This window comes from Trichogramma pretiosum, unplaced genomic scaffold (genome assembly GCF_000599845.2).
Source record: "Trichogramma pretiosum strain Unisexual culture from Peru unplaced genomic scaffold, Tpre_2.0 scaffold50, whole genome shotgun sequence".
In the NCBI taxonomy this organism is placed as follows: Eukaryota; Metazoa; Arthropoda; class Insecta; order Hymenoptera; family Trichogrammatidae; genus Trichogramma; species Trichogramma pretiosum.
Window position 1 is genome coordinate 940,118 of NW_019640807.1, and position 16,411 is coordinate 956,528.

General features: G+C 45.1%; 1 protein-coding gene across 2 annotated transcripts in view; it reads right to left on the bottom strand.

Moving 5' to 3' along the window:
- The window catches only part of LOC106649420 (protein couch potato-like), a 78,039-nt gene that overhangs the window by 27,431 nt on the left and 34,197 nt on the right, over positions 1-16,411 (bottom strand). For both annotated transcript variants that reach the window (XM_023460394.1, XM_023460396.1), the window contains exon 2: positions 157-234. In XM_023460394.1, coding sequence (XP_023316162.1) covers positions 157-234 — 78 coding nt within the window. The remainder of the gene's footprint in view (positions 1-156; positions 235-16,411) is intronic.

A 16,411-nucleotide genomic window follows, 5' to 3' on the forward strand; every position in this document is an offset into this window, starting at 1 on the left:
AAGCCCGCGTTTATACGCGTATACATTTTTAATGGCATATATACCGAGTTACATATACCGTAACTATAGCCCTCGGCCTCGTCTCTCTCTCTCTGTGCCTGTGCGTGTGCGTTGCAAGTTATACATATATACGTAATGTCTATGAGTTTTACGTACCTCGTACGCTCTGAAGAGAAGATACAGCTCCCTCGGCTTGGCATCCATTGGCAAGCCACTGACGAATAGAGTGCGCACCTGCAACACGGAAGGAGCAGAAAATAAATTTAAGCATCGAGCATGAAGAGATCATTAAATTTTGTTTTCTTTTTCTTTCTTTTTTTTTTTCGTTAATTAAGGTAATTGCTTTTCGACTATTTTCACGGTACACACTGTGTATCGGGTAGACATGCCGAATGTATACTCTTATATTTATTTGTTACAATCAAGGGGGGAGGGTTATTCGGCAACTTGTGCGCTGGCCCCGAGTGGGGTGGTTGGATGGAATTCACTCGAGATACATCAGACGTAGAGTCGTCGTCTTTTAAATTAGCTCATTTCAACTTTTTCCATTCAATTACTTTCCAAGTAGCGGAATGTAAAAACTCGACGATCTCTATCGAGGAGCATAATTTATGAATAACGACCTGTTTTTCCAAATATAAAGTATCGCTCACGACATTAAAGATGTTATTTTCAAGCTTCGTAGATCGGCACTTGTACGATAAATCAATTACGTCCTCGATTTTTCAAGCTTCGATCGTTGATCCACTTAATTTTCTATCGTTTTCTCTGTTCTCCCTATACGTTTACCTGCGACTGCATCTATAGCTCGCTCGACTCCGCATACATATTTTCCTTCGATTCATTGCACTCGTTTACGTGCATACATTACGAAACGTTCACTCGGCTATAAAATGTATCGTACAAGTGCGATTTATACAACGTATTACGAAGTAAAGTAAGACGATCCCGTTGTTCCTGTTGAAATTTTTCGTTCGGATTCCACGATCGCGAGTCGTCCTGTGAGCTTCCTGCTTCGTACAGATTCGTATATATGTGTGCACCAATCCTCCGAGGACGATGCGTCTTTTTTTTTATCTTTTTTTTTTCAATTTTTTTTCATACGTAATATTTTTTTTTTTTTATTCAAGCCGGACGACATGGAGGGTATCGAAGCTCAGCTCCGCTTTTCGCGTATATGCGGTATATACGTACGAGCGTGTACATTTTTCAAGCCAATGGCGTGGTTTGAAACTGTAGCAACGAACCCGCAGAAGAGAGAGAGAATGAGAGAGAGAGAAGGTGGCAGGCCGCGCGCAACATATACACATAAACGAAAAAACGGAAGCACGCTCGAGGCGTCACACACCGGAAGTCGACGCGCACGCGCCTCGCTCCGTATATATACCGACCCACCTGTGCTCTCTATACACACACACATACACACGCACTTGCATGCATCGTGTGCTTAAGGTGGTACGCGAATATATATGTGTGTGTAATGCTCGTTGCGAGATTCTTCGTGTAATATACGGTCGACTTTTGAATTTTTGATCCGACGACGATGACGACGATGAGGACGATACGCGATATAATGAGGCTTTTGTGCTGCTGTATATTATATATATGCGTGTGTGTGTGTGTGTATGTGTGTCTGCATGCACGAGGAGATGTTGCGCGCTACTATACATGTTATATATCGTACACAGTACGACACGGTATGATTCGCTCGAGATTATCGTCAGCGCGGGGCCCCGCAAAGCGTGAATAAAACAAAGAAAAAGAAAGAGGGAAAAATCTGCCCCGAGAGCCTTACTGAGCTAATCGCGCTGCTACCGCTCGCGCGTCGGTATTATATCTATAATCTGCGTCTGCGTGTAAATTAAAAAAGGTAAAATAAAAAATTTGCCCATCGCCTTTTGTGGACGATAATTGCGACGATGCGCCGCGAGGCGCGGTAATGTAACACGCGCCGACAAGTGTTTCTTTCTCCTTCTGTCTTGGTGTTGTAGCTGTGTATGTGTGCGTAGCGTAGTGATTTTTTTTGCAATATCACGAGTACTCAAATCGCGTGCCCGCGTGCATCGAACGAGCGAGCCAATTGTAATCGCGGTGCGGCGGCAGCGATGATCGTTTCAGCAAAAAATTTCAAAACACACGTATAAGGAGAAAACGAAACGAAAAAAAAAAATCGCTTGGACAATCTCTTGTGCCGATGAAAAGCGTCGGCTTACATTGTACGCGTCTTTTATTACATTACAATTTTACCTATAAACACTATATACCGACTGTGCGCGAAAGTTCGTTGCCCTCCCCCACGCCATAGGCGCGATCGTCTTTCCATTTCGCCGCGAGCGATTCCTCGTATAAATAACGTTAACGAAGAAAAATATATTATTACGATATACCTAATATAATAATAAGCCTGCAGTGTAACGTCGCGCGAAACAAAAATGAATAAAGAGCCTCGTCAAACTCGCCGTTGCCCGTGATGGTGGTGGTATTGGTGCTAGTAGTATACGTACAAGTAGTAGGCGCATCTCTCTAACTTTATTATAACGCAGGAGGGAATTCCGCGTCGTCTTTGTTGACTTTTTAGCTTAGCTTGCAGGTTTGCCGCTGCCCCCGTATATATTTACTAGCGAGGGGTCGAGGTACATTATATATCTATACACGCGCCGAACGATGTCGGTCTTACGATATGTTGTGTTGGCCGACAATATAAGCTATGTAGATGTACACACGTATACACCGTGAAGCTTGATTATGAAGTACGTTGTCTTCTGTTGTACGTACTTCAAGTTTACTCTTCGTTTCTGTGTGTGTGTGTGTGTGTCTAACAACAAAACTGAAGGAGCTTGTTATAATACACTGAACCGTTCTATTGTTTAAGTATACACATGCGCGCAGCTGTGACTCTGTGTACACATCGGGGGTAATTATCGTCGCGACACCTTATCCAAAATCAAGCCTCGATACACGCTGTCTCGTGATATCATTTTTCAAACGTCGGCTAGCGCACAGAGGAAAATCCAGCGAATAAGAACAAAACAAAAATGAGAAGAAGAAATTTACGCAACGAAAGCTCGTCTCGTTGCGCAAGCTCGACACAGACCACAAAAAAAAGGAATTAGAAAATGACGATGTACACACGGCGACGAAAAAGAAAAAAGAAGAGAAGACGGAGAAGAAGTTGCGAGAAAGAGAGGGAAAAGAGCCACTTGCGCAATTATAGAGAGAGAGAGAGAGAGAGAGAGTAAGCCCCCAGCGGCTATATCTCTGTGATCATCGAACTGCAACGCGCGCGCCGGCTAAAAACTCGTCCCTTTTCTCTCTCTCGTTCTGCATCGTATATGTATATCTATAGGTGCACACATGTGTGTATTAAGCACGTGCCAAGACGGCACACACGTATTACACACACACGAGCGTGCACTACATACACATACATACGCAGAGCTCGTGCTGTACACACCATTTATAAGCGGCTACAAAGACTTGCGGATCGGCTCGTTTAATGCCACGTAAAAGCTCGCGCGCTCGATCGGTCTCGAAGCTGCTTACAGGCGTGCGGTACATTAGCTTGTCTCGCGCGCACATATACACACGCGCGAAAGCGCTCTAGACACACGACAGGTTTAATAGAAAAATCTCTCGCGAGCACACTTGTGTAATGGTATGTGTGTGTGTATATGGCAGAGCTTGCGTCTCAATTTTTGCGCGTTTTACGGCCGCCATATAACACACAGACCGCGCTATATATACGTATATATATATTAAAGCTCCGCAGGGAGCTTTGCCTTTCTCGGGTCAAGCTTTCGCCGCGCGCGTATAATTTAGCGTCGCACGCGCGTCCCTCATTAAAAGCTTCTCTATGTAGCCGTATATATACACGCGCTTTCTCTCTATGCGTCTTATATATGTTTCGCGGTGGTGGCGCGCACGAAACGGTGAAAAATTCAACGCGAGTCCCGCGCGCCAGACTCGTGAAACCGAGAGGAAAGGGAGAGAGATCGTTTCTCGAGAGGCTGCTTCCGTTGAATAAGTTATAATGCCGTTACCGAGAGCCCGCAACGCAGTACCATAGGTTCGTACACATAGCGAAGGGCACATTACCTCGACGTCTTTTCTTTCGGATGTTTACCCCTCCACGTTGTGTGTAGTCTATATACCCAGTCGGCCTCGAAGCAGGCGATAGTAAAACAAAAAATAAATAAATAAAGAGCGAGAGAGAGAGAGAGAGGAAGAGAGAAGGTGCTGTCTATTTTCTTTCGACTTTTGGTATAGATCGACGCGCGTCGTGCACGCGATCGGTTAACGCCTTTTCTTCTCGAGGCGATTGATACCAGCGATAGATTTTTTCCTCGAGAAAAAGAAAGAGGGAGAGATTACAAAATCCCTTGGTTATAGTTTCCTTTCTTTCTTTCTTTCTTTCTTTTTTTTTTTTTGTTTCGTCGAGTTTATCTTGCACAAGAGCGAGAATCGTTCGAGGAAGTCGACAATCCAAGGCCTCGCTAACGCATTTTACGCTCTTCTCTCATTTCCTTTATAGTCCTTCTCGAACACAGATATATATTTTTTTCATCGTGTAAAATATAATCCAAACCGCATGGGATGTGGTGGCTTCTCGACTGCGAGCTGCTGCTGCTGCTGCTCCATGCCCCACGTTTGAAGCCATTGCATAATGTGTGAGGCAGTGTGTGCGTGTGTGTGTGTGCCAGGCACGACGACAAGGGCGGAAAAAAGAAAGGGAGAAGGGTTGTCGCTCTTTTTTTCGCGATACACGCGTGCACGCATATAATAGATGCTAAAAAAAGAGAGAAATTAGAGAGCTCGTGAACGAGTGCACGATTGCGGGGGTGGCAGTGCCAAGTGAAGAGACTGGAGGGGGTAGGGGGAGAAAACATGCGTGTGCCTCTGTGCATATTATACACGTTTCGTCGTAGTAGAGACCGACACGAGGAAAGAAAAGAGAGAGAGAGAGAGAGAGACCCCAGCGCCTAAGCGTATAATTGTTGAACGCGCCACGTATATGTATAGTACATGCGTGTGCGCAGCGTTAATTAGCGAGTGAGAGAGAGAACACACGCGCACCTCATATATATCCACATGTACTCGGCATATACGTTTCTGTGTCTTTACGTACGTGTGTGTATTTGTACACGATGCATATTGCGGAACGATCGAGCAAATTGTGCGATAATCCATGCTCTCTTTCTTCAGGCAGTATACACACTCTTTTCTTTTTTTTCCTTTTCCTCTTCCTTTATTCGTTTCGCGTGTACAACCTATGAGCTTATATACACATACGTATGTATCGGAGCTCGCACACACACGATTGTGCGTCGTCGTGCCGCGAACGTGGATGTAGCGTGAATTTTGCGCGCGAGTTAATTAGTGCGAAGCCGACTCTGTACTCTACGATATAGGCTACCTACATGCATAGGTATATAGGTATATATCTCTCTGTGTGAGTGCGTAGATGTGTGTGTGAACCGCGTATACATATGCAGAGTTCGCTATATTGTACTTCTCAAAAGTCTATGCGTGTGGTGAACTGTACTCGGTGTATAATATATACGTGTTAATCGTTCGTATACGAGATTAATTTACGATCCATTCTTAAACGCGCGCAGAGTTATCATTAAAATCGCCAGTGGCAATCGTGTATATCGTCGATACGAGAACCGAGCTTGCGAGGATCCGAGGACGAGCTTTTCGCCTATCCCAAAATCAGCGAATCGCTAAATACCTTCGCGTATAGAAATCTGCTTGTCTCAAAAATTAACAAAAAATATAAATGTATAAATTACGCAACCTACGGGCTCGTGCTTTCAAGTCGGTCTGCAGTCTCCCCTCGTGCGGATTCGACTCTCGGGTTAGAAATAAAAAGAAGGAGCGAGAGACGCAAAAAAGGATGAAAAAATAAAGATTCGGTCTTTCTCTTTGCGACCACGCGCGTAGCGCAATCTAGACTCCGTGAAACGTTTACGGCTCTTTTATTTCTATAGAAAAGCTTCCGCGCGTGTACGTACATTCTTACACACCGCAGCAGCAGTAGCAGGAGCAGCAGCAGCAGCACAAACACCGACACTACATAGTATATATGGTTTAAAGCAGTGGGCATTCAGTGAAGCGTAGCACACACACACACACACATAGAGGTACAAAGGCCATCTCTCTCTCTCTTTCTCTTGTGCTGGAGCGTGCAGCGCGGCGATCCAGTGCAGTATAACGTACTATATGTACGTGCGCACACTGTGCACACAAGCGCAACGACGCATAAAGCCTCGGCCGCATGCATTGCATATACATAGCCGCAGCCAACAGCAGCAGACCGGCCAGCAGCAAAACGCATATTATAGTATATAGCGTGCATATGATGTGCGTACACACGTATATATACGTACGCACTTATCCATCTGTCTGTATATATGCATGTGTACGAGAGAGGGAGAGAGATAGATAGAGACGAAGAGAACGAGGAGCGATGCAGGCAAGCGTGCATACTGCGCACCGCGACGAGAGGCAACGATAGATACGTACGTAGGTACTAACTCGAGCTGCTGCTTCGACTGTACTGCTTGTATGCAATGTGCTGCGAGCAACGTTAAATAAGCTCGTGCTCAAAGCGACGCGCGACCGACTACGATACATCCATGCAAACACGCAGGCATATACACTAGTGCAGATGCAACTTATTTCCCTCTCTTTCTCTCACTTTTACCAGTATACATGTATATCGGTGAGCATAGGAGAGAAGCTCGAGGTATCAATGATATGAAACTGCGCGAAGCTAGCAAAGCAAGCGCGAGGTCGAATCAATTGTAACGTGCAGCGTACACATCGCAAATGCGCTGCGTAAGCTCGGTTAGTATAGTATGGCTTTTTTTTTTTAAATTATCATTTTAATATACTCGACGCTGCGGTCGTTTGAGATCGACGACGAAGAAAAAGCTCTTTTCTCTCGAAATCTCGTCAACGACTCTCGTCGCGAGTCGTCGCTTAATCGCCGCCGTTCGCACTGCGAACACTATATGTGACACAAGCACGTAGTAGTACATATAACGAATGGCAATATATTAACGCTAAATTAGCGGTGAACGAGAAATCTCGTCTGACACTTAACGAGATCTATTAATAAATATATATCTAGACTAGATATAGTTGCAACTATGCATGTCCAAATTGTCGCGCGCTCGCGCGAGCTATGTACTTGCGGCAGTTCGCGCGGATACTTGTAAAATTTATTAAACGCGAAATTAATCCTGGCAATCATAATAAAAAAAAAATTGGTACACGTCGCGGACACGCCATTAGATCCTTACTTTTTTTTCTTCTTCTTCTCTCCTCTCGAGGGCGCTACATCGTATAATGTATAGTGGGTGGTGTGAGCACTTTTTGCGCACGTGTACACGGCATCGGCAGCAGCTCTCTTTATAATATATATGCAGGCGCGCTGAAATGTATATGTACCTGATATTTTCTCTCGATTGGCCATTAGAAAGTGCCATTACATGCCTCTACACACACACACGCATACACATGGGCGCAAAGTTGCCCCCGATCGCTACCGTATGCTACTTTATATACGTTCATGCTGCTATGGCGACAAAATTCGAACGCAGTATATACGAGATAGATATATTATATTATGTGCATATCTATAATATATATAGAGCATGTCCGCGAGCTTATAATTTATCGTAACAGCCTGCGTAGAGCAGCAGCAGCACTAGCCGGTCGCTTAAAATTCATAGATACACGTTTCAAAATTATTGCCGCGGCCTGATTATTGCGCCCCCTCCCTAAACGCGACTGTTCACATGTGTTACACGCGCATTTATCATACTTTATACACATATGTGTTCTGAAAACTCGTTAAAAAACGAAAAACTTTCGAGCGCACGCGATAAAATTATGCGTAATTGAATCTCCATTAACTCGTTTTGCGTATAAAGCGTGTGCAATGAGTATAAACGCGGAGCTCGACGTCTAGAATCTCGTTGCTTTACAAAAAGCTGCTGCTGCAGCCCATCTAAATTTCTCTCTCAGCATATATACGCGGAAAATAGTCAGACGCGCGCAAACAAACTCGAGTTATGCTCCCTCCCCCTTGTATACACGTACCACTGCAATATGTGTTTAGGGAAAATCCTCCGTTAGCGATATACACGTATACGTTATTCGGAAAATAGGATAAAAAAAGGAGGAAGCGAGAGAGGTCGGGCTGAGCGAGTCCAAACGTATATCGTTATATTCCTTCGAGGCATTTGCCGCAGACACGCATTACTGTGTGTGTGTGTGTGTGTATGTAGGTAGCCTTATATATAAATCCTTATCCTTTTCTCTCGCCTTGCGGTCTTATCTATGCTCTCTCTCGCTCTTTCTCGGTGTGGTAAGCGTGACCGTAAGGGTCCAGCGTCGCTATATAGGTATATATAATGTAAGCAGCATCTCGGCCGCATATATATATACGCCATGGAAGCAGCACACGCTTAAGGACGATACGGCGCGCAAGGACGCGCGCGCGCGAGTGTGTGTGCGAGGAGGAGCGAGAGAGAGAAGTCAAAGAGCCCCCGAGAGCTGGTTACAAATGAGAGAGAAACGTGTCGGCTATATACATTCGCGTGTGCCCTACTTCCTATCTCTCTCTCTCTCTCCCTCCGGCTTTAAGAAGTATTTTTCGATGGTGCTATTGATTGGGAGGGAGGAATATAGGTGGCAAAGGACCATGCCGCTGCCGTTCGGCAGAAAGAGAGAGAAAGAGAAAAGTAAGGGGGGAAAAACTTTTTTTTCTTCCTCCCCCGTTTCTTAACTCGCAAAAGGTTACTTGGTATGCGGATCTTATGCAGGGCGTGCGCGCGCGCTTGCCTTCTATATGGTACAGCGAGAGAGAGAGAGAGAAAAAAAATGAAGTTTGCAAGTATGCATGAGCCGTGGCGCGCGGCGCTTTGGAACGCTTAGAACGGTCGAGTGAACTCGTGTTGACGAGCTATATGCTGCTGCTGGCACTATACACGGGGTAAAAATGAAGGGCCAAGCGGGTGTAAGGTTTAGGTATAGGTGTGATCGGCTACCGCGCTACTATATATCTCGCATACGTGCGGCGTACGTCTAGTCGTCGTCGTCGATCGTTCGACTTTGAATTCATGTATAATAGAAAGAGGAAGAGGGCGAAAAAATGTGTGTTATACGCCCCGTGGCCCGCTATCGAGAGAGAGAGCCCGATCGATTCGACGTGCAAGAGATTCCACGCGCGCATTTATTAAACGATCGGTGCGCGCTCGACGTTAGCCTGAATTTTTTTTTCTTCCTCGTCGTTTCGATGTTCGATCTAATGATCGACTACTCGTACACGATGCGATATCGTGTGTATTTTTTATACCGTTATAATGTAGGCCAATTACGGACGCGATGTATAAACATACGAAATTTCGAGCGTATCTCAATAGAAGAGAGAGAGAGATCGCGATAATAAATGTATGTGTGTGTGTGTGTGTGTGTGTGTGTGTGTGTGTGCACCCTAAAATTGAATCAACTGGGTTAAGCACATATTAGAGAAACGACGAAAGGTATACACACACACACACACACACGTACCTTCACATTATATTATATAGTGCACACGATCAGACGGAAAAGCCGACTCTTCACTCCGCGCGCATGCACGAATATCGCTAAGCGCGCGGAAAACTCGAACTCCGCGCTGCTGCAGTTACCTTATGTGTGCGGTATAATTAAATAATTTCTCTCCTCCTCCTCCTCCTCCTCCTCGCTTGCGAGTCAAAGTTCGCGAGCTCGTATAATCGAATGAAGCTCGTGTGCCAAAGAAGCAGCAGCAGCCCGTGCTCCGCTTAACGTATACGCGTATAGCTCTGTGTATTTATTGTAAAGGTGCCAAAAGGACAATTAAAGTTCCGTGTAATACCGTGCATTAGCGTCTTCGAGGGCGTCGTAGAGTAGAGTATCGTATATGGAACGAAGAGCAAACAAAATGAATCATTCATATACGTAAGAGCGCGTGGGTGGTGGAATCGAGATGACAAAAAAAAGTATATGAAAAACAAAAAAACAACGTTGGATGTACAGCGAATTCGCAGCGGAGAAGGCGTATAATAATAATAATATTATAATAAATATGACGTATCCTCGGTGCGCTCCACCGAGAGAAAGAGTTTAAGAGCCCCCGACGAGAAGTTAGAAAACTATATACACGAAGCGAGAAAAGGGAGTGAGAGAGAGAGAACGAAGAGCAGCAGAACTCGCGCTGGAATGTAATATTCCTGCCGCAGCTGCATAAGCTATATAACAAAACTCTGCTCCTCTTCTTCGTTTGCGCGCGGCGCTGTCTTTTATATGCTCGTATATAAGTACGACGACGTCGGTGGCGGCGGTGACGGCGAATATTATAATGGCGCGCAAAATGCAAAATTATAATTTTAAACTCGCGGCACATAACGCGCATAATGTGCATTCTCTGCCATGCTCTCTCTCTCTCTCTCTTGGGCTAATTATAAACTTGAAAATATCGTATACGATATATACTACTTATTATCGTTGTCATTGTCAGGAGCACCCGCGTAATGTACCTTTTCTGGGCGAGAGATGCCATGTGTATACCGTGTGCCAGATATACTTTTTTCTGGCGCCTCCTTCGGGTTTTTCGCACCTTCGAGAGTCGAAGTTTGCAAAAAAAAAACGAAAAAAAATCAAATAAAAAATAAAAAAAGAGGAGTGACAGCCAGTGTATTGGCATGTAGCCCAAAGTCTCACTCTCTCTCTCTTTCTCTCGGCATTGCTCTGGCTCCGGCTTAAACTGAATATCAACGGTGGCGCGATAACGGATCGTTCGTGTGGTGCATGTGTGTGTGTGTGTGTGTGTGTCGGTGGGTAAGTGTGATAGGTGTAACGTACGCGCGGGGGGGCCTTCTTCTTTTCGTTGAAGTGCGGAGCAGCAGCGGCGGCGGAGCTTCACCCACGCGACGACGTTTTGCAGTACGAACGAGTAGAAGAAGAGGAAGAAGAAGAATAAAAAAAAAAATCAATATTACATAGACGAAGAAGAATCGGAGCTCTGTGCTTGCTGTCTATCTCTCGATCCCTCGGGGGGACAGCTATATACTTTTATATGTATATCTGCGATACATATACAGCAACGATCTCTTATATGCTCTTCCCTACATATATATAAGACTCGTGTGTGGGGGTGTAAGCACGTTTTCGTGTTATTTTTTCGAGAGCGCCACTTAAAGACGTCGTCGTCGTCTATGCACGCCCTTATTTTACGCTACACAAGCTCGTACTGTCTCGTCTATGTGCTCTGCTCGCGCGAGCTTTCGAGCTTTTCGAAATTTTTGCATCGCGCGGCAGCTTTCGCAAGCTATCTATTTGTACGCTCGGTGCAATATAAGTCATCGTTCGAGCGCGTCTCGGCTCGTGACACTTGCTTTCTCGACTCGTTCTTCTTGTTTTTTTCTCTTTTTTTTTTTCTTTTTTCTTCGGTGTATTTTTTAACGTCGGAGTAATCCGTACCGTATGTATTGCATATACGATATTTGCTATATTATACGCTCAAAAATTGTTATATATGTTACAGGTATGTAGTATTGAAATTTCACGCGAGTCTACTGCGTCCTTCGAGCCGTCCAACCAATACGACGTGAGTAAGGAACAAAGTATCGCGTAACTGAAAAAATCACTCTCGTCACTGCTGCGCTAGATCGCGCACCATCGCTTTACTCGACGTTCGAAATAGTCAATTTTGTCCTTATATACATACAACGTGTCTATCGAGTCTAGTCCCGAACAACGACGACGAGCCCAAAAGCTCACAGAAACACGCGCGGCTTTGAAGCGTCGTATATAGTATAATATATAATATGTATGCAGATGACGGGCCCCCTCACGCCGCTGAAGCCACCGCTGCATTCATGCAAATAGATACAGATGATGATGGATGGCGAGCACATATCCATTTGTCTGCGAGCGATAACGTTCACCCACACCCACACACACACACATAGCAGATCTGTATATAAGCGCGTGGATGTGCGTCCGTGTGTATGTGTGTTATATACGCTGTACGTGGCCCACAGCGCCGAGAGGAAGATCATCGACACAGTTATATTATATAGGATATATACACGGGGCCGAGCAGCTCACGCCGCTGTACACCTAAACGCGATAATCTCTCTCTTGCGAATATAGCTGCTGCGGCTGCTGCGGAACACAGCACAGCAACTCGAGAGTTGCAATAGCGCAACACACAGAGCGACACGACTGCAGCAGCAGCCGAAGCCGCAGCAGAAGCAGAAGCATGGCAACGGAGTAAAAGGTATAACAGGCACACGGCGGTGGTGGTGTACATATATACTCTTACTCTGTTGCCAGGAGAGCCGAGCGAGAGAGTGACGAGGTAGTTCAGGGTCATCGAACCCTTAGCTGTGTTGTGCATGTACCTTATATATACTAGCGCGATATTGCCTCGACTTCGGTCTCTCTCTCTCTCTCGGTGTTTTCTTCTATGTAGCTCGGCACACGCGCGCGCGCCCGCTCGACTGCGCAAATCTTATATACACATAGAGTATATAAGCGCATATAATGCTGCAGCACTGCAGCCTCGCACTTCTTTTTCTTTTTTTTGTATAATACACCCGCGGAAGAAATTCAAGTGCGTCAATTTGCTACCCGCGCCGCGCACTATTACACATAAAGATTTAACTCTTTCGACCGTGTATTATTATACACGTATTATTACGCGTCGCGTGGGTGTGTACGCGTATCGTGTTCGTGCATTATGCACACGGAGCAGCAGCACACGCGACTCACGCGTCAAAGAAATCGCTGCCCTATTAATGACTTATTTCGTGTGTGTATTATACTACGCTTGTATATGTACACGCGATAAAAGGACTCTCGAGCGACTCGAAAGCTCGAAGCTTATATACGTATGAAGAGGAGGAGGCGCGTAAATATCAACGGAGCTTCGCTGTATACTCCTATACGTATAGGTGGTACACGCGTACATAAAGCTCTGCAGTGTAAGGCGGCAGCGAATTGAGCGATGAATTTTTCAATCGGCTCGTTCTGTATCGTACGTATACGTGTATACGCACAGTACAGCAGAGCCAAGTGTATACACGGCCCTGAAGTTATTTATTTACGGCGTCGAGTTGCGTACAATATATACGCACACACACACACTCGCATACGACCTGCAAAGCCGAAACAACCGATCGGTTCGGATCCATGCGTACCTATATAGTTTGTGTGTGTATAATACAGTCATTTTTTTCGGGAGGCGGCCCATTGAGCTTTCCCTGCACACGCCATCGTCGTCGTCGTCGTCGTCGTGCGCGTCTGCACATCGTCACAAGGGCGTATATATAATAAAATAGCGTCCCAATTCCGACACGGTAGTTGTGCGCGTAACTCTTCGCGCGTATCCAATCGAATGCTCCACACTGTATACACACTTCCTCTTACGCGTATAAGCGGACACGCAAACACACCAAGCCAAGCGCCAAGCAATGAATGCTGCAGCCGATTCGATTTTTCGCAGCCGCACGAGCTCTATCTCGGGGTGGGTCCGAATTATTCATGTCTCGTTCGCGTCGTGTGTGTGTGTGTGTGTGTGCGCGCGTTAAAGTGCAGCTTCGTATATATTTATTACACGAAAATGCAACTCGGTGCGAGAGAGACATCTCTTTTTCAGAGCTGCGCACGCGGAAGACAGAGAGAGAGAACGAGTTAATTTTTTTCGTTTACTCGGTATATAGCAACGCGTATGCGCTGCTCTCGACGCACTACTAACACGGCCCGCGTGGATGTGCGCGCGTACGTGTGAGTTAACATCGGAGCTTGAAGCGCAATTAACGCTACACGCTTTGACGAAAAAAAAAAAAAATGAAAACATGAAAAAAAAAGAGGCGCAACCGCGCGCGGTTATATGTTTAGAACATACATGCGCCGTGTGAGGTGCACACGCGTCCGCAGGTATATATGCTCTTTGGCACGCAGACACATACATTTTACACGAAACTCTTCGCACGCGATATTAATATATAATAATTGGAAAATGTATACATGTCAAACGGATGAGCTTGTTTTTAGAGCAAAGATCTCGACACGCGTTGGCAATTGCCTGTGTACGATACAAGTACAAGTGTCACAATTATCATACGTATCGAATTCGACGCGACGAGAGCAAATATGATCGATTCTCCCATGCGTGGATTAAAGAAAGCAAAAGTACGCACCGCATACATTTTAACATATAAAACAATAATAATAATAAGGACGATAATATATAGCCACTCACATAGACGCGTATAAGTATGTACGAATGCACCCAAGAGCTGTCGAGTACGCGTATTATTAAATATAAACGCGCGGGAGGAGGTGGCGATGGCACGGCAATACAACGCCGCGATCCACATACAGGCAATGCCTCGCGATGCGCAGGTCAGACACACGGTATATATACACGTTGCAGCAGTAGCAGCAATTTTCGCCGCGCATTCAAATCCCTAGCGCTATGGATGCGCGCGCTACGTTCGCAGCCGCAGCGGAGCTGAAATATCTGTATATAGGTAGATACAACGCTCCAGATGTATAAAAGGCACGTAGAGATCTTTTCCCAAAGCCATTTTTTCCCTCTTCTTTTTTCGTTTATTTACTTTTTTTTGCGCTCGAAGTTACGTCGAAAGATAGATACTTCGACGCCTCGTATATATATTGTATTTATTCTCCTCGAGATGCTCGAATGAATGTATTCGTAAAATATATCTCAAATACGTACATACGAATATTGTATGACAATGTGTGTGTGTGTGTGCTTACATGCGATATTTAAGCTCTTCTCGGGCGTGACTCTCTGCGAGGCTCACCTGCGCGCACATATAACGGCTCGCAAGCACACACGCATATACGTACACTTACACACGGGTAAAAACTTTCTAATTACGCTTAGGTGCACTCGCGCGCTCAAATATACATACATTCGTATACACGCGTAAAGAGACTCTCAGCAGCTCGTAAAAATCTAATATTTAATGTCAGCCGTATTATACGGGTGGGTGGGCGTGTGTGTGTGTGTGTACTGTCAGTGGTCTCTATTATATATTGCGCGTGGTATGGCTGCCTCGAGCTATATCGCGTTTATGCGCGTATCACCGGCGCCACATTTAATTTAGCGCGTCGCGAAAGTGTCCCTTGCACAAATTTAAATTGCGATAATTAAATCAGCGCGCACGAGAGAGACAGAGAGACGATTACACGGAGACGTGGCGACTTCTTTTGGCGCACCCGCGTGATATTATGCATTATACCTTATACATGACACACGTATAGATGTATATTTTAATGTTAAATAATACGTCGTGATGTAGAAGCCACGCGCTGCACGTCACTTATGTACGCGCACGACTTTATTATATTGTATTTCGCGTACGTACGTACGTACCCCCCGCGGCTTCGGTCAGTACATAGTACGAAAAATATAAAAAAGAGAAGAGGAGAGACGAGAAAAAAATGGCGATAGCTGATCTCTCGGTGTACCAGCGAGCAGCAGCAGCAGCAGCTGCTGCTTACGTACACCCGCGTATGCGCCAACGGAAGAAAACAATGAGCCGAGCTTATCCGCGAGTAATCTACCCGTCTTTTCTTTTTTTCGTAGTTATTTTTTGGTCTTTATTCCTCGCGCTACCGTATATATGTACGCGACTGTAACTGCATAAATCTGCTGCTATACCGTAGCCGTGGCACACGTCCGAGTTACATGCAAATCCTTTGCGCGCAGCTTGCGGCTTTGTACACGGCGCGCTATTATAGAGACGGAGGGCAAAAAAAAAACCGAAGAGAATTCCAATGTCTGGAGAGAATTTCTAAGCTTCTCGGTGAAGCAGCTGCTGCGGCTGCAGTGACGGTCTATGGAGAGCTGCAACCATCGTGGATACCAATCGAGACATGGCGCAGGGTCCGGAAAATTTTTGAATTGACATCAAACTTTTTTAATATACGTTTGTATAAAGATCTATTTACTCGAGTGAACTTAGCAGGTTATCTGCCGGGAGTTGGTATGGAAGTAGATTTAGATGGTCAAGACATTCCTCGAAAAACTCGTTGCCAAGTTAGAGTTTTAAATTCTTTCAAATATTGTATGAATAATGTATAAATATATAAATTGGTGATTTGAGAGTAAACAATACGATCAAAAGCAAATTTGACATCGTTCCTTATACATGACTGATTAAGATTATAGTCAAAACAAATTAGTTTGAATGTTGTCTTTCTCAGTCCAAAACCAGTCATCAAACCAAAAGATAAATTTTATTCGTCCAATTTCCATGACATTAAATAGACTGATCCATCGTTTATTTTAAATACCAAAATGAATAAAAGTGGGAAGAAATCCGAAGAAGTTGTCTCG